The 18,465-nt window shown below is 41.7% G+C and overlaps 1 protein-coding gene across 4 annotated transcripts in view; it reads left to right on the plus strand.

Annotated features, from left to right (window-relative positions):
* Window positions 1-18,465, plus strand: part of SMAD2 (SMAD family member 2) — a 79,847-nt gene that overhangs the window by 55,972 nt on the left and 5,410 nt on the right. For all 4 annotated transcript variants that reach the window (XM_038743570.1, XM_038743567.1, XM_038743566.1 and 1 more), the window contains 3 exons: window positions 8,792-8,866; window positions 15,442-15,495; window positions 17,335-17,547. In XM_038743570.1, the coding sequence (XP_038599498.1) occupies window positions 8,792-8,866; window positions 15,442-15,495; window positions 17,335-17,547 (342 nt within the window). The remainder of the gene's footprint in view (window positions 1-8,791; window positions 8,867-15,441; window positions 15,496-17,334; window positions 17,548-18,465) is intronic.

The following is an 18,465-nucleotide window of genomic DNA, read 5'->3' on the forward strand; positions in this document are numbered from 1 at the left end:
GAGAAGCAGGAAGGGAAACATCTTTGTTTTGGTCTAAGATGAATGATGTACACGATTTACAGGTGATAAGCTAATCAGTTCAACTGAAATGGACTTAATCGCCTCTCTTGAATGTTTTTCTCTGAAAAAATAAAATTCATAATTAGGGCAATTCACAAAGAATTTCCCAGCAGTGATTCTACTGCTGCTGTCATTGCCCAGTACACTATAGCAATAGCACTTATTAAGTGTTTACAGTGTGCACATGGCTATACTGAGCCCAGGTAACAAACAAGTACGGGGATGTTAATTTGAGCAGAGTCCTTGGCCTACAGGCAGCTTCCAGTGTACAGGGTTGGGGAGACCATTATACTAAGAAAGAGCAGGAATTACAATGAGGTAGAATGGGGAAATGCATAAGATAAAACAGTTGTAGAGTTAGCAGCGAAAGGAGAGCGATACTCTAATCCCCAGTCCTCAAGCTATTCACAGCAGTGAGCAAATAGTCCTTCAATAATGATAATATTGGTATTTTAAGTGCTTACTGTGTGCCAAGCACTGTACTAAATGCTGGGTCTAATACTGAATAAGCAGATCAGACAATAAGCCCACATGGGGCTCACTGTGTAAAGTCATTTTCCTTCAAAAACATTCAGACCATGTTTCCCCACTCCTCAAGAAACTCAAGCGGTTGCCCATCCACTTGTGCATCAAACAAAAACTCCTCAGCATTGGCTTTAAAGCAGTCCACCACCTTGCCCCCTCCTACCTCACCTCTCTTCTCTCCTTCTACAACTCAGTCCTCACACTCTACTCCTCTGGTCATAATCTTCTCACTGTACCTCGATCTCATCTATCTCGCCACCGCCGACCTCTTACCCACATCCTACCTCTAGCTTGGAGCTCCCTCCCACCTCATATCAGACAGATAACTGCTCTCCCCCACTTCAAAACCTTATTGAAAGCACATGGCACATCTCTTCCAAGAATCCTTCCCTGACAAAGCCCTCCTCTCCTCTTTTCCCACTCCCTTCTGTGCCGCTCTTACTTGCTCCTTCATTCATCCTCCCTCCCACCCCCACAGCACATATATATATATATATATATATATATATATGCTATTTATTTATCTATTTATATAAATGTCTGTCTCCCCCTCTAGACTGTGAGCTTGTTGTGGGCAGGAATGAGTCTGTTATTGTATTTTACCCCCCAGGTGCTTAGAACAGTGCTTGGCACACAGTAAGCATTCAGTAAATATGATTGAATGAATGAGGAGGAGGGAAACCAGTATTTTATCCCCATTTTGCAGATCAGGAAACTAAGGTTCTGATAAGTGCCTTGCCCAAGGTTGCCAAGCAGGGAAATGGTGGATCTGGAATTCAAACCCAGATCCTCAGACTCCCAGGCTTGCGTTCTTTCCATTTGACTACCCCACCTCCCATGTGGGGGGAAAAAACTACTAAAACCTCTCCCGTGTTCTGCCTTTGGGGAAGGCAGTGACTGAGGGGTTCGGGATGGGGGAGGGATTCTTGAGCAGCCCCGTGCAATCTCTGGTGCCCAAATGTCCAGGAAGCACTGGGCTGTCTGCTAGTAGAGGCCTCTCGGTGTTACTTCTTTGCACCTCCTGGTAAGTCCTGAAATTGATGTTGATGGTGATGATTATGGGCTTGCCCCCAAGTATTAGGGGTTTCCAGCAGTTTGTAAGAGCTCAGTTAGCAACGCTGTAGCCCATCAGTTTCACAAGTTTGACTCTCACTGAAAAGTCAAAGAGGTTGCCCAAGGCACTTGTTTATCCTGAAGCTTAGATTGCTTGCTTCCCTCTCTCTCTAATTTCCACAGCCCTTTCTTCTCCGTTCTGTGTTCATTTTCCCATTCTGCTCCTCTGTTTTTCATGAAGGATTTTAGATAATGTGTATGAGACCAATCCATTCTCAGGATAAAATGTCTTAGAAACAAACTGGCTCACTGAATCAACCAAGGTGCAGGTGTTCACCTTCATGTCAGCTTTTCTTTTTAAATTGTGATATACATAAAAAAAACCTATTTCTAAATGCAGCCCGTTCTCTGCTGGTTGGCTGTGGTGTGTGACTTTTTTTTTTAAATTGTATTTGTGTTGCACTTAATATGTGCACTGTACTAAGCTCTGGGGTAGGTAAAAGATAATCAAGTTGGACAGAGTCCATGTTTCACAAAGTCTTAATCCCTATTTTGTAGGCAAGTGCTTAGTATAGTGCTCTGCACATAGGAAGTACTCAGTAAATCAGTAAATACCATTGATGAGGTAACTGAGGCCCAAAGGAGTTAAGTGACTTGCCTAAGGTCACACAGCAGACAAATGGTCGAGACAAGAATAGAACCCAGGTCCTTTTACTCCCATGCCTGTGCGCTCTCTCCAAGACCATGCTATGGCAAAGTACTCTTTTATTACCCAATGTAGACTATCTTTTTTTCAGACTTTCGTGTTCTCTTTCTTCTGAGGGGTACACATAAAAAATCTTGTTTCTTTATTATGACCTGTTCTCTGTGTTGTTTTAGCTGGGTTTTTTTTTCCATGGTATTTAAGCTCTTACTATGTGCCAGGCACTGTACTAAGCACTGGGGTATATACAAGATAATCAGGTCTCACAGTCTGAGTAGGAGGGAGAACAATCCACATTTTGCAGATGGGGAAACTGAGGCTCAGAGAAGTGAAGCGACTTGCCCAAGGTCACTCAGCCAACAAGTGGCAGAGCCGGAATTAGAACCCAGGCCCTCTGTCTCGCAGGCCTGGGCTCTTTCTATGAATAATAATGGTATTTGTTAAGCGCTTACTATATGCTGAGCACTGTTCTAAGCACTGGGGTAGATACAAGGAAATCGGGTTGTCCCATGTGGGGCTAACAGTCTTAATCCCAATTTTTACTTTACTCATAATCCCCTGTAACTGAGACACAGAAGTAAAGTAAAAATGGGGATTAAGACTGTGAACCCCACCTGGGACAGGGACTGTGTCCACCTGACTAGCTTGTATCTACTCCAACACTTAGAGCAGTGCTTGCCACAAAGTAAGGGCTAAACAAATACCATCATTTCTTCTTTATCCAGGGCGAGGGAGGGCCCATCTGTGTCTCTTGTCTCTTAGCTGTTCGCGGGGAGAATGTCTGGGGGCTGGGGCACTGAGCTATTCTCAAGAGCCGGCCCGGACTAGAAGTGGGGCCGGGTCACTCCCAAATGGGCCGGAGCAGTGGCAAAATATTAGATAATAAAGCTCCGTGCAGATGAGCTGCAGTTGCCTTGCCCGTGGCGTATACTCCTTGATGGGACAGAGTCTTACGGGAGCGATGGCTAAACCTCCGTTCTGAGTCTTTGGGACTGAGACCCTGCTCTTGGAGATCGATTATAACTAGAGCCATTAATAGAGTGCCCCTCACACTCGTTTTCCTGGTCGTTAACATTCCTGCTGAGCCATTGGGGACAGCAGGCAAGTCCACGGGTAGGGGTGCGCCCCATGGCAAAGGTCTTATATGCACCGGACCCACTTAGAGCCGATGGGTGGCCTGGCCAGTGGGTCTTGTAAACCATGTGCCATCAAAGGATGTGTCTAATGTGGGTGCCCTCTGGCTGCCCCCATCCAAACTTTAGTACATCATTTGACAGTTGGTAAAAGCTTAACAAGCACCATAATCACCACCAGAGCTTGCCATTCCTTCTGTTTCTCTCCCCCCGGCCCATCCTCTCCTTTCCCTGTCTTATTCCTATTTATGCTAGGTAGGAAGAACCAGCAGCACTGCACACCTATTCCCTTAGGTATTGGGAAGCTATTTGGACAGAGGGCAGTCCTAAAGTGGTGAAGAAGCTCAAAATTCCTCCTTTAGCCCTACTTATATTGTGCCTCATTGTTTTTATTGTTGTCTTTGTTTTCTTTAGCTCTCTGTCATTTCAATCTATCCTTGGGTATGTATCCATTGCCAACCCCTCCCATCCTGTGAGCCCCCAACTTTGAATTTCCATCCTTGTACTTCTTTTCAGTGCCCTCCACAAAATAGGCTGAGAAGCAGCATGGTCTAGTGGAAAGAGCAAGGGCCTGGGCGTCAGAAGGACCTGGGTTCTAGTCTTGGCTCTGCTATTCGTCGGCTGTGACCTTGGGCAAGTCATTTAACCTCTATGTGCCTCAGTTCCCTCATCTGTAAAATGAAAATTAAGACTGTGAGCCTTATGTGGGACAGGGAGTGTGTTCAATTTGATTATCTTGTATCTATCCCAGCAGTGCCTGGCACATAGTAAGAGCTTAAACACCATTTAAAAAATAACAGAAAAGACTGTTGCTCAAAAGCTTTGACTCTTCCACTCACCAGTCTAAAACCAGATTGCCAAACTGATCCAAGATAGTAAGTATCTTCAACCATTGACAGAATGCTGATATGTTGTAATCAAGACAAGAACTAGTGTATTGTTATTAGCAATACACTAGTCCCTTTCTTTACATTGGGTGTTTGTTTTTTAACTGCAGTTCATACTTGAATGGGTTTTTCTTTTGTCTGGAACTTAATCCTCCTCTTACTCTGGTGTAATTAGGCTATATTTTAAAGTGACAAATTGGCACAGCCCACCAGTTTATGTCTGCAGAGTGGAGAGATTTTTTTTCCCCTCGTGCTGCGGGAATGTCTCCCAAGAAGATGAGCCAGATGACAACAGGTGGGGTTGGAGTTTGTAGGAACAACATGTAAGTTGGCCATCTACGGATCATCGTGAATCATCTCTTTTTCAGATGGTCTCCATTACCTTCACTGGTGCAAGGAGCTCTCTGCTCACAACAGAAGGCAGCCATATATAGCGTACATAGGGAAGGGCAGGGGCAAGAGACTCAACTCCCTGGCACTCACCCTCATTGCCAAGCCGGGGAGGACTCAATCTATCAGAGGGACAAAGCGAACCCGAAACATATTTAAGAAAATACTGCATACGTTACTTTTTTTTTTAATTTGGTTTTCTTTCCTCCCCCCCCTTGCCTGGCAGTTGTAAAGAAATTTACACTAGCTTCTCGCATCCTTTGCATTCAGGAGAAACACTTAATAACTAGGCAGTGGGGATTGGGGAGGAAAGGGAGAAGGTGTAAAAGTGGAACGAAGTGTTAGCACTCTGGGGGACTTGATTATGTTTTGAGTGGGATGAACAAAGAACTTGGATTCATTAGCTTAGCTGACAAACGTCTCCTCTTCCTGTCACGTACCATCAAGTTGGTGTACTGTTTTTCCATCTCATCAGATTGTTACCATCCTCAGAGCAGGGTGCATTAAGTGTGTCTGGTAGCACAATTTCAAGGAAGCCGTCACCACAGTTTCATCCTTATGATTAAGTTTTTCAAGCATGTGGCTAAAGGGAGTAGCTTAGACTTTTATGTATAATTAGAGCAGAAAATATATGTCAGTGTACTTAATTTTAATTTTATTATGCAGTATTACGATTTTCAGAATGGATTATACATCAGATATGGATAACTTTTGTAGCCTTCAGTTTAGAAAATACGTTCACTGAGTTTTATGTATTAAATACGCTCAGCATTGTGTCTCTGTACATTTATCTAAGTATACATTAATTGTTAATTCTGATACCACTGTTTGGAGAGAGAAGCAGTATGGCTCAGTGGAAAGAGCACAGGCTTTGGAGTCAGAGGTCATGGGTTCAAATTCTGGCTCTGCCAATTGTCAGCTGTGTGACTTTGGGCAAGTCACTTAACTTCTCTGGGCCTCAGTTACCTCATCTGTAAAATAAGGATTAAGACCGTGAGCCCCCTGTGGGACAACCTGATCATCTTGTAACCTCCCCAGTGCTTAGAACAGTGCTTTGCACATAGCAAACGCTTAATAAATGCCATCATTATTATGTTTCAAGTCTGTCTCCCCCATTAGAGGGGAGCCTTTTGGCAGGGAACGTGTCTTGTGCTTTTCTCGTACTTTCCCGGTTGCATAGTTCAGTGCATTGCACTCAGTATTCAGTAGTCAATCAATCATATTTATTGCGTGCATGCTGTATGCAGAGCAATATACTAAGCGCTTGGGGGAGTACAATACAACAATATAACAGACACATTACATGTCCACAATGTCATTAGTTCTGTTCATTTGTAGAAAGTGGTTGATTTATGCAGTACTATTTTTGTAGCACCTGAATCTTATAACTTGCTACTCCGGAAAGAATTTGGAATGTTTATTCAGTGGTTCTTTGGACTGTAGTTGAAGGAGGCTGGTTGTAGGCCGGTTGTTGCTCCAGGGAAACAGCAGTGCTCTGGGAATCAGGGAAACTTGGGTTCTAGTGCCAGAACTGTCGGGGCTGTGTTGTCAGTCGTAAAGGCTTCTGACCAGAGAACCACCCCAGACATTCTGTGAGGTGGCCCTGCCCAGAGGAACTCCTGGAAGAAAAGGCTGACCAAATTGGGTGACAAAGATTACAGCATTTACCAAAGCAACTACCCTCTGGGTTATGGCACTGTGCCAAAGTCACTTTGGGCTGTAAAGGGGTCCTGCACGTAAAAGCCTTCTGAATGCACTTCCCAGTGTGCCTCTCTGCCCACCTAACTTGCTCACTGCACTTAGAGCCCCAAAGGGAACATGATGGACAGAGGCAAGAGAGTGCAAGTGGTATTCTGTGAAAACCACTGTCACTATATTCAGTTCCTTCACACAGGTTCTCGTCCCCATGTTGTAGGATCAGGGCTCATCAGGGCTCCCCGATGGGAGAATCCACTATCTCTTTAGTAAGGTGAGCTTCAGTGTAGCCTTATAGTCATTTCAAATGAAAGTTTATTCATTTTTATTCATTTGTATTCATGTCTGCCTCACCACATCTAGACTATAAGCTCATTGTGGGCAAGGAATGTGTTTATTGTTGCATTGTACACTCCCAAGCGCTTAGTAAAGTGCTCTGCCCATAGTAAGTGCTCAATAAATACGATTGAATAAATAAATACAGTTGAATGAGATGCTGAAAGTTTAGGGCTTTCCTCCAGCTTTTGATGGTTTCCTTCACTAAAATTGTATCGAGGCCAGAATATTTCTTTTGGCAGTGAAAATTTATATCTACCACTTTAGAGCTAACATGCTTTTTTATCCATGAGGGCTAACTTCAAAAGCTGTGGTCATTAAGATGCCAGTTTGATTTTCTTTAAGAAGGGTATGGAGGATTAAGGAACTGAGTAGACTAGCCAGACTTTAATCAATCACATTCAGCGCTTACTATGTGCTAAGTACAGTGCTTACTGTACTAAGTGCTTGGGAGAGTGCAATATAAGAGTTGGTGCCACATTCTCTGCCTACAAGGAGATTAATCTAGAGAGTTAGGTAGACATTAATATAAATATATTACCGACATGTACATAAGGGCTGTGGGGCAGATGGAGGGGTGAATAAAGGGTGCAAATCCAAGTCCATGGGCCACACAGATTGGAGTAGGGGGGGAGGAAAATGAGGGCTCAATTGGGGAAGGCCTCTTGGAGATGTGCTTATAATAAAGCTTGGAAGGGGCGGAGGATGATCATCTGTCAGATATGAAGGGGGTAGGAGTTCCAGGCCAGAGGCAGGATGTGGGCTAGAGGTTGGCAGTGAGAAACAAGATTGAAGTACTTTGAGTAGGTTGGCATTAGAGGAGCAAAGTGTGGGTGGGCTGGGTTATAGTAAGAAATCAGAGAGGTAAGATAAGAAGGGGCAAGGTGATTGAGGAATTTAAAGCCAGTGTTTGATGAGGAGGTGGATGGGCAACTACTGAAGGTTCTTGAGGTTCATAGATTGAATGGTTTTATAGAAAAATGATCTGCGCAGCAGGCTGAAGTAGGAACTGGAGTGGGGAGAGGCAGGAAGGTCAGCAAGGAGGTTGATGCAGTAATCCAGGTGGGATATATATACACAGACACACACATACATCAATATAATATATAATATTTATGTCATAATGTATATTAGGCCATATTAAATTACAATATAGTATAATTTATATATTACTCATATTAATGTCTTTCCCCCTGTAGACTATAATCTCATTATGGGCAGGGAACATGCATGCTTATTCTGTTGTACTCCCCCAAGTGCTTAGTACAGTGCTCTGCACATATTAAGCACTCAATAAATATGATGGATTGATAGGATGAGTGCTTGGATTGTCATGGAAATCTGAAGGAGAGGAAAGGGCAGATTTTAGCAATGGTCTGAAGGTAGAACCAACAGGATCTGGTGACCGATTGAATGTGTATGTTGAGTGAGAGGGATGTAGGATAATACCAAAGTTATGGGCTGGTGAGATGATGTTGGGAGTTGAATGTTTGAAACAGCTGAGGGCTTTGGGATGGCAGACGAAAAGGACTGAGAAATAATATTGTTGGGTAGAAGATAGGGCAGAGTTAAAGCAGGCAAGGATGGATTTGAGATGGACATGGTGGGCCTGATATCTGGATTTCTGCCAACAGCACCCTGGGACTCGTGCACGGGAGCATACTGTACTTTTACTGATAATTGGTATTTTTACAGATTATTTTTCCTTTTCTACTGAGGGCTAGGAGGTAGCATAAAAATGCTTTAGAATGTCTATAACAACTCTATTCACATTCAAGGGATCACTTAGCTGAGGAGTTTGCAGTAAAAGCAGTAAAGGGTAATTTGAGTAATGTGTCCTTTAGAGGCAGTGACAGGGTTTGAACTGGAAGTCCTGAACTTCCCAGTCGCATCTGCTCTGTAAATGTGAGGTCACAGAAGTCGAACTGGGTAAACTAATTTGCAAAGAGGCAGTGAATACTGAATTCAAGGTCCAAGGGTAAGGATACTGTATTTTTCTGTCTTGATAGAAACGCCACCACCTGGATATATCAGTGAAGATGGAGAGACAAGTGATCAACAGTTGAACCAAAGCATGGACACAGGTATATTCTTTTTGAATATTGTATTTCCCTAAATTCAGAGTTGTGAGTATGAATTTGGGGGGAATTGTGAGTATCAGAAGGTTTTCTCTAGATTCTCTCTAGATTCTCATTGAAAAAATCCCAAACCTTGTACATAAGTAGTTAGTCTATGGTATCTTTCAATTTTGGCCTTTTTCCAGGTGTCTAAATTAATGTAGCATAATGTTTAAAAGTAGCTTTTTCTCCAGTGAAAAGTAGATAAGTTGGTTTATGGCTGAAAGGTGGTGAGTCATCTGATTCTTTGTCTTCAAGCAGAATGAATTCCATTACCTCTTGGACTATCTTTTAAGAAATAGACTATTTTTTAGAGAACTCTGCTTCAAGCACTTTAGTGTTATGATGAGGAGAGACTCATATTTTCACAAAATATTCACTGGCTATGAATAGCCAAAATAAAAAATCCCATCAGTGGTATTTATTGAGCACTTACTACGTGCAGAGTGCTTGGAAGAGTACAAGACAACAGAGACGTTCCCTGCCCACAGTAAGCTTACAGTCCAGAGGAATAGAATCTAGAAGCGTGGTGACCTAGTGGAAAGAGCACAAGCCCTGAGTTCTAATCCAGACTCTGCTACCTGTCTGCCTCATGACCTTGGACAAGTCACTTAACTTCTCTATGCCTCAGTTACCGTTTCTATAAAATGGGGATTAAGACTGTGAGCTTCATGTGGGACATGGATTGTGTCTAATCTGATTACTTTGTATCTACCCCAAGATTTAGCACAGTATCTGACACACAGAAAGTGCTTAACAAATACCATTATAAAAATAATAGAGGCCTTTGCCATTAAAGTGGACTCCCTTCAAAAATGGTTTGTAGCTTAAGTGCCCCTGTTTTGAATAGAAATATTTTAGTCAAATGATGATGGTATTTAAGTACCTACTATGTTCTAAGCATTGGGGTAGATACAAGGTAATCAGATTGTCCCACATGGGGCTCCCAGTCTTCATCCCCATTTTACACAGAGAAAGTGACTTGCCCTTAGTTACACAGCTGACAAGTGGCGGAGCCGGGATTAGAACTCATGACCTCCAACTCTCAAGCCCGGGTTCTTTCCACTAAGCCACGCTGCTTCAAATGTCCTGAGTAACTTGTTGAATGGATAAATTCGGCAAAGACCAGGTGGACAGGTAGCTTTTGCGAAGACAGACCCTTGCTACTGCTTGCAGAAATGGCAAGGAGTTCTGGAAGCAAAACCACTGATCCAGAGTTGTTCCTTATATGCTTCTATAGTGTCTGGACTAAATGGTGCAGGTACCTGGAATGTTTGTTTAAAACAACAACGAAAAAAGAACCATTTTTGGAGCTATTTGCCAATTATGTGCAAGTAGCTTGGGCAAGTCGCTTTTCTGTGCTTGTGATCCCACCTGTGAAATAGAGATTAAATACCTGTTCTCTCTCTTGCTTAGACTGTGAGCCCCTTATGGGTCAGAAACTGTGACCAGTCTCATCTTGGCACTTAGTAAGCACTTAAATTTCACTGTTATTCTTTTTTGAAAACACGTCAGATAATCTGTGCATAGTAGTAGAATTAAATACTTTTTATAGGATTTGTTAGGCGCTTGCTATGTGTCATGCACTGTATTAAGGTCTAGGTTAGATTCAGGCTTATCAAGTTAGACATAAGTCTGCATAAGTCAAGTGGTCCTCCTTATGTTTCCCGGAGGAATTCGTTAGTTTCATTTGGAAAAATTAAGTGTAAAAACAAGTTAACTCTTTTTCTAAAAGGTCTTTCCTTCATTTACCTTCCAAATTACAGCCTTTTTGTTTAATTCACTGCTTTTCTGTCTATATTTTCTATTTCCTTCTCTTCTCTTGCTCTCCAATGACTTTTTCCCCACTGCTTTCAATGCTCATGTCTCCCCTATCCTAAATAAAAACCCTCCTTTGACCCCCTGGCTCCCTCCAGTTATCACCCCATCTTCCTCTTACTATTCTTCTGCAAATTCTTAACTATTCTTCTGCAGATTCCTTGAGCAGGTTGTCTACACTCACTGTCTCCAGTTTCTCTCCTCCAGTTCTCTCCTCGACGCCCTCCAATCTATCTTCCACCCGCCTTCACTACACCAAATCTATGCTCTCAAAGGTCCCAAATGATCTCCTTCTTGCCAAATTCAACAGCCTCTTCTCCATCTTAATCTTCCTTGACCTCTCAGCTGCCTTCAGCCACCCCCTTCTCCAGGAAACATCCAACCCCAGCTCCACTGACACTGTCCTCTCCTGGTTCTCATCTCTTTCTGGCCTCTCATTCACAGTCTCTTTTGTGGGTTCCTTCTCTGTCCCCCACCTCTAACTGACGGAGTCCCTCAAGGTTCAGTTCTGGGTCCCCTTTGACTCTCCCATCCTAGACTCATTCCCTTGGAGAACTCATTTGCTCCCATGCCTTCAACCACCATCTCTATGCAGATGGTTCCCAAATTTATATTTCCAGCCCTGCTCTCGCTCTCTGCAGTCTGACATTTCCTCCTGCCTCCACGACATCTCTACTTGGATGTCCCTCTGAGACCTCAAACCTAACATGTCCAAAAAAGAGCTCCTCATTTTCCCACGCAAACCCTGTCCTCCCCCTGATTTGCTTGTCACTGTCAGCAGCACCACCATCCTGCCTGTCTCACAAGCCCATAACCTTAGCGTTGTCTCAACTCATTTCACATTCAACCCACATAATCAGTTTGTCATTAAACCCTGTTGGGTCAAGCCTTCACAACATCACTAAAATCTGCCGCTTCCTCTCCATCTGAACTGCTGCCCTGTTTAATCTACAGTGTATCCATATTTTACTCGGCTTCCCAGATCATTTTTCTACAAAAACGTTCAGTTTTTGTTTCACCACTCCCCAAGAGCCTCCAGTGGTTGCCACACACCTCTGCATCAGAGAAACTCCTTACTATCAGCTTTAAAACACTCAATCACCTTGACTCCTCCTACCTTACCTCACTGCTTTCCTACTGTAACCCAGCCCACACACTTCATTCCTTAATGCTAACCTACTCACTGTACTTCAGTCTTGTTTATCTCTTTGCCGACCTCTTGCCTGTAGTGCCTTCCCTCTTCATATCCGACAGACGATCAGTCTCCCAACCTTCAGAGTCTTATTGAAGGTACATCTTCCCCACAAGGCCTACCCCACCCAAGCCCTCATTTCCTCTTCTTCCACTCCCTTCTGTGTTGCCTTTGCACATGGATTTACACCCTTTATTCACCCCTCCCTCAGCCTCACAGCACTTATGAACATATCCATAATTTGTATTAATGTGGATACTATAGACTGTAAACTTCTTGTGGGCAGGGAACGTGTCTCTATTGTGCTCTTACAAGCACTCTGCACCCAGTAAGTGCTCAAAAAATACAATCGATATTTGTCCCTTCTGATAGGTAAAAAGCAAAATCTTCATAACCTTTCCTTTCTTACAAGCTTTCCTTCCTAGTCAAATAATTTTTTCCGTTTAACCCATGGATTAACTAGTAGGCTTTGAAATTTATAATAATTCCCTGTTAATTGAGGCCTATTTGGCCCTATCTTAAGAACCTCTTTTGTAAGTCTTCTATGAGTTCTGGCTCTTTTCACCCTTTGTGAAGATCATCTGTAGCAATCTAAAGGACATGTCAAATTACGGGGGAATCACAGATGCAGGGAGTTGGAATCATGGAACTTCAGCAGGAGAAGTGGCTTAAGATAGCCATCCCTTGGAAAGTTAGGGTGAGAGGGGGATTGGAGATTGGGAAAGCAGGAGGAAAGATGCAGGTTGGCGGTAACCTTGCTTTATGCATGTGGAGGTTGGTAATATCTGTGTTGTATTACTGTAGTAGATTCAGATTGTTTCCTTTCCTGCCACTGTCTTCATTCTTATTTCCTCTGCCTCCTTTGAAAACCAAACTGTGGCTTGAGATGGGTGGCTCTTCACCTGTAACCCTGTCCCCCATGTAACAGTACCAAAAAGAAAAAAAGTTTAAATATTCATATACAGAATGTGTTAAATTATATCAGTCAGCTGTATTTATTGAGCATTTACTGGTTGCAGAGCACTGTAGTAAGCACTTGAGTACATTACGACAGTTGGTAGACAGGTTCCCCGCTCGCAAGGTGCACAGAGTTTAGAGGGTAATAACAATTACGGTATTAAGCACTTATGAGGTGCCAAGCGCTGTGCCATACTTGGAGGTGGATAAAAGATCAGATCAGGCACAGTCCCTTCTCTAAATCGGCCTCAGAATCCAGGTCAGGCAGAAACAGGCATTTAATCCTCATTTTAAACGTAAGGAAACTGAGGCCCAGAGAACTTAAGCGACTTGCCCACAGTCACACAGTAAGCAAGTGGTGGAATCAGAGTTAAAACCTAGTTCTTCTGATTTCCAATTTTGTACTCTTTCTACTTGGCCATGTTGCTTCTCAAAAAAGAAGAGGCATTTATGTTTTTTCAAGTTACTAAAGAATTGGAATTAGTGAAATCAGTTTTTTTTTATGGCATTTGTACTAAAAACTTGGGTACATTCATGCTAATCAGGTTGGACAGTCTGTGTCCCATGTGGGACTCAGTCAATCTTCATTTTACAGATGAAGTAACTGAGGCACAGAGGAATGAAGTTACTTGCCCATGGTCACACAGCAAGACAAGAGGCAGAATCAGGATTATATCCCAGGCCCATGCTCTATCCACTGGGCCATGCTGCTTCTTAATCTTTGAGTTTATACCTGATGATCCAAACTCTATCCTTTAGTTTTTAATTATTGGATTGTACCTATTCTGAAAACTTTGACTCTCCAGAAAAATTCAGCTCAAAAAGAGCTAATTTTTCTTCCTCAGTGATAAACTCTAAATTTTTTAATAGAAATCTTTCTGAGTAATGGTATCTTCCTACCTTTTAGTAGGAAATTAATTCTGATTAGATTTAAGGCAACTGAAGAAGCAAACATTTTGAGCATCATGTTGCTGTGTTCCCTGTAGCCCATGACAGCTTCATTATGAGAAATGTTTTATGTGGAGTGAATCTTTAGAACCAATTAAGAGTAATATGCACCGTAAATTTCCAAAGGAAGCCAACTACTTAGCAGACTGACTTGCATGTGAAAGTACCAAATCTGTATAAACTCTACTTTAATAACCTGAAAACTGTGGTTAGAAGAACTTAATGTAATAAATAGCAGACCGACTTGCATCTGAAAGTACCAAATTTGTATAAACTTTTCTTTAATAACCTGAAAACTGTGGCTAGAAAAGCATAATGTAATAAATATAATTTGGCTCTCATGATAAAGTCCTTTCCCCCTTCACTACCCTTGAAACATACCTACCTACAATAGTATCTTTGCCATGCAGATACTGAATTTGGGCACTTTGATTTCAAATAACTTTGCCATTAATTTCATGTCATAAAAGTAAGGAGTTGTTTCCAAAATAGATTAGTATATATGAGTAAGAGCTAGTCATAAACCTTCAAAAGCTAGGTCTTTTAAAAAGTCCATATCAGTCAATGATTTATTGAATGCTTACCCTGTGTAGAGTATGTACTAAGCATTGTGCCCTCAAGTGTGGACCTTATAATAAAGTACAGGTAGGGGTGGCTACTGAGTATAAGAATATGTAAATTGTGATTTTGGAGAAAGGGCGAGTATCTAATATGCTTAAGGAGTTTATGATCTGAAGTATATGAAGTTTATGAAGTATGGTATTGGTTAAGCGCTTACTCTGTGCCAAGCATTGTACTGAACACTGGGGTAGACACAAGCTAATCAAGTTGGACACAGTCCATATCCCAACATGGGGCTCCCCATTTTGTAGATGAGGTAACTGAGGCACAGAGAAGTTAAGGGTCTTTCCCAAAGTCACACAGCAGACAAGTGGCAAAATGGGGATTAGAACCCAGGTCCTCCTACTCCCAGGCCCATGCTGTTTCCACTAGACCCAGCTGCTGCTTCTCATCTTTGAATAATGTTGTAATATTGTCCTAACCTTCAAGCACCTCTTTCAGGTAATTTAATTTAACTGGAACATCATTTACCATTGGAAAGAACAATATTAAATATTTCTGGGGATTTAAAAATTCTTGATGTTCCTACAGAGGGTAACAGACTGAAAGAGAGTAAACATTGATTTCATTTCTGGTTATTCTTTAGGCTCTGATGGCAGGTCGTTTCAACTTTAATGCCTTAGTGTCTTCATTTGTAAAGTGTCATTATTAACAGATTATTGTTCTCCATCCCATTCATTAAGTAATGGATGTGCTGTTGCTAGGTGATATTAAAATTCTTAGGGAAAAGGTATTCTATAGACCAAGGGTGGTTATTGCAAAAATGGAAAGGTTTGTATCTGGCAGATTTTCATCTCAGTTATAAAAAGGTCTGTGCACCTGAATCTGTGGACTATTCTGTCCTGAAAGTTATTCCAGTTTTGGCCAACTCATTTCATGATGGTATTATAACAAATTTCAGTATTTAGCTGGGTTGCCCTTCTGAAACATACTCCTGCATGTTTAGTTAATGAATATGTGAAATATTGCCTTTCTCTTATAAAGTATCACTGCATTACTCTTCCAGGATCTCCAGCAGAGCTTTCTCCCAGTAGTCTTTCTCCAGTTAATCACAGCCTGGGTGAGTGACAATTTTATTTTTCTTCATTTATTATGTTTTTTAAAACCATGGTTTTTTTTTCCACAACACAGGATAAATTTCCCTGTTTTGAACCTGCTGTTAACTTGGTATATACACATATAGATATATGTATAAATTAAATATATTGGTGGGGGTGGGGGGAGCAGAGTTTTTTCAGTTGGAAGGGGCCCGAAGGAGTGGTGGTCATTATTTACTTTGATCACTATTCTAGTCTTCCAACTGGAAGCTCTAAAGTGAACTTTAGCACCTCCTTGGTAGCTGCAGGCAAGAAAAGAGCTTCCTTACTCCCTGTTTCTTGCTCTCTGCTTGAAGCAGTCATCTGAACTCTCCTAGAGAAGAGTGATTTCTGAAAAGGTAGTGATTTTCTCTGTTCGCTGCTCCCAACGTACCTCAAATATGAGATATTAAAATGGGGCTGCAGAATTGTGAAGAGTCCCTTTCCCTCCTGTGTTGCTGTGTGGGGCATCTCTAGGCACAAGGGGTAGGAAGGGATGTAGACAGGCTGGGGTTGGGATGGAATGAGATGTCATTCTCCTGGCCTTCACTCGAGTCATCTAAAGGCTCCTACCTAAAATTAAGATAGCCCATTCTCTCCCTTGCAAGAGGAGCAGGTTCAGTCTATCAGCCCTGGAATAATGACTTCTTTATGGTGTGACACAGTTATTCATCAAGAATGAAAATAGTTTTTAAAAACGGGAATCTCATACAATTCAACACGGAAAATGTGAGATGGGATTGGGGAAGCTTTTGTTTTTTGTAGTGATGACATTCAGAGGCCATCTGCAGCTATATTAAGTGCTTAGTTTTAAAATTCATTTTGTTAGTGTTTGTAATTTTACTAATTCATTCAGTAATTCAGAGTAAGTTCATGTTGTCGTAACAGCCAGTTGATATAATAATAATGATAGCATTTATTAAGCGCTTACTATGTGCAAAGCACTGTTCTAAGCACTGGGGAGGTTACAAGGTGATCAGGTTGTCCCACGGGGGGCTCACGGTCTTAATCCCCATTTTACAGATGAAGTAACTGAGGCCCAGAGAAGTTAAGTGACTTGCCCAAAGTCACACAGCTGACAACTGGCAGAGCCAGGATTTGAACCCATAACCTCTGACTTCAAAGCCCATGCTCTTTCCACTGAGCCACGCTGCTTCCACTTGTCTGCTCTTTTTAATTTCTCCTTTTGAAGTTGTAAATCTTTAGTAATTAATGTCTGGGTGTTGCTTATTAATTTTTTTCCTGTTAAATGGAGGAAGTAATTCATTAAGGACTAATTCCATGCTAAATTAGCAATCAACGTGGCTAAAACCAACTGTATTTAATATTCTGAAACACCTAGCCTGTTTGTCTTGTCATTGATGTTTTGCTCACACATGAATTTACCAAATTCTCTGCCATCACTCCACCTTCATTTTTATCAAAAATTACCCCTGATGAGATGATAATGATGGTATTTGTAGGTCTAAGTTCCAAAAATGCTCAGTTTCCTTCCAGTTTTCCATTGGTCTGCTACTTATTGATGACTTTTAGTCCCAGTCTTCATGTACCTGACAAATGTCAGGAAATTGCTGAAGTGACTAAATAGCAGTTGGCTAAAGTAAAAAGGATCGGAGTTGAAAATTGGGTGGCTGGATGAGAAGGGAGGGGTTAGAGAGAGGTTTCCTCAAGACAATTTGTGGGGAAAATGCAGATATGATGTGTAGATGAAGTGTAACTCAATAACTCTGGCCAGTTTAACATGCTTAAAACAATAGAGATAATGATACCTTTCTTAAAATAATAGGAACTCTTAATATTTTTTTGCTGCTTTTCTTTCTCAGATTTGCAGCCAGTTACTTATTCGGAACCTGCATTTTGGTGTTCAATAGCATATTATGAATTAAACCAGAGAGTGGGAGAAACTTTCCATGCATCGCAGCCCTCACTGACTGTAGATGGCTTTACAGATCCATCAAATTCGGAAAGATTCTGCCTAGGTTTACTCTCTAATGTTAACCGAAATGCCACAGTGGAAATGACAAGGCGACACATAGGTAGGTATGGCTGCTTTTCTGAAGGACTATTCTCACCTGAAAGTAAAACCATTCATGTGCTCTGGGGTACAGCTTAGAAATGATACATGCTAGGCAGTCACTGATGACTGGATATTCTATTTTGGATGCTAGAAAAAGGAACTAGGTGATGATGATGGTATTTAAGCGCTTACTATGTGCCAAGCACTGTTTTGCGATGTTTCGTTTGGTTCTGCTAAAGGTAAATTCCTGTAGCGCTATTCGTTATGACCAACAGAAGGTGTTGGGCCTGCTGATTTACCCTCCGTCCATCAGAGTGGTGCTTTTAGAGAGCGGACAACGTTTAGAACCGAGCTGTAGAAATAATTTAGCCTTTATACCTGTAAATGATGCCTTTATTTTTAAAAGCTCTGTCATTTTTCTAACAGAATTTCATTTGGATAATCCGTTGACTTAATTCCTCTTTATTTTCTACCTAATTCTGTGATGGTGGCTTTAGCTCCCTTAAGTGTTTTACATGTTAAATCCTAAACTGGATTTTAAAAATGTCACTAGTTTGAGTGTAGAAACAATAAAAATCAGAAAAAACTGAAGCTGCAAAGTATCAGATTACTGAAAGGAGCCCAGTGTCGTAAGTATTTTTAACATCCAGAATAATTTATGAGATTTGAAGTAACACAGGCAAAGCAGTTGCTACTGACTTGAAGTGGTTTTCTTTTGAGACTGTATCTGAATTTTACTTCTTAAGCCCCAAAGACCTCCTGTAGCTCACTATCTTTTTCTTTTGCTCTCTCCCATGCCACCTTGCAGGTAGATCCCCTTATTCAGACTACCCATTGTTGCTGCTTCTGTAATGGTAATAGGCAGTCTGGATTATCTGTTTATAAATGTGGGCAGGGAACGTGTCTACCAAGTACTAGTGCAATGCTCTGAACACAG

Source organism: Tachyglossus aculeatus, chromosome 3 (assembly GCF_015852505.1).
Source record: "Tachyglossus aculeatus isolate mTacAcu1 chromosome 3, mTacAcu1.pri, whole genome shotgun sequence".
In the NCBI taxonomy this organism is placed as follows: domain Eukaryota; kingdom Metazoa; phylum Chordata; class Mammalia; order Monotremata; family Tachyglossidae; genus Tachyglossus; species Tachyglossus aculeatus.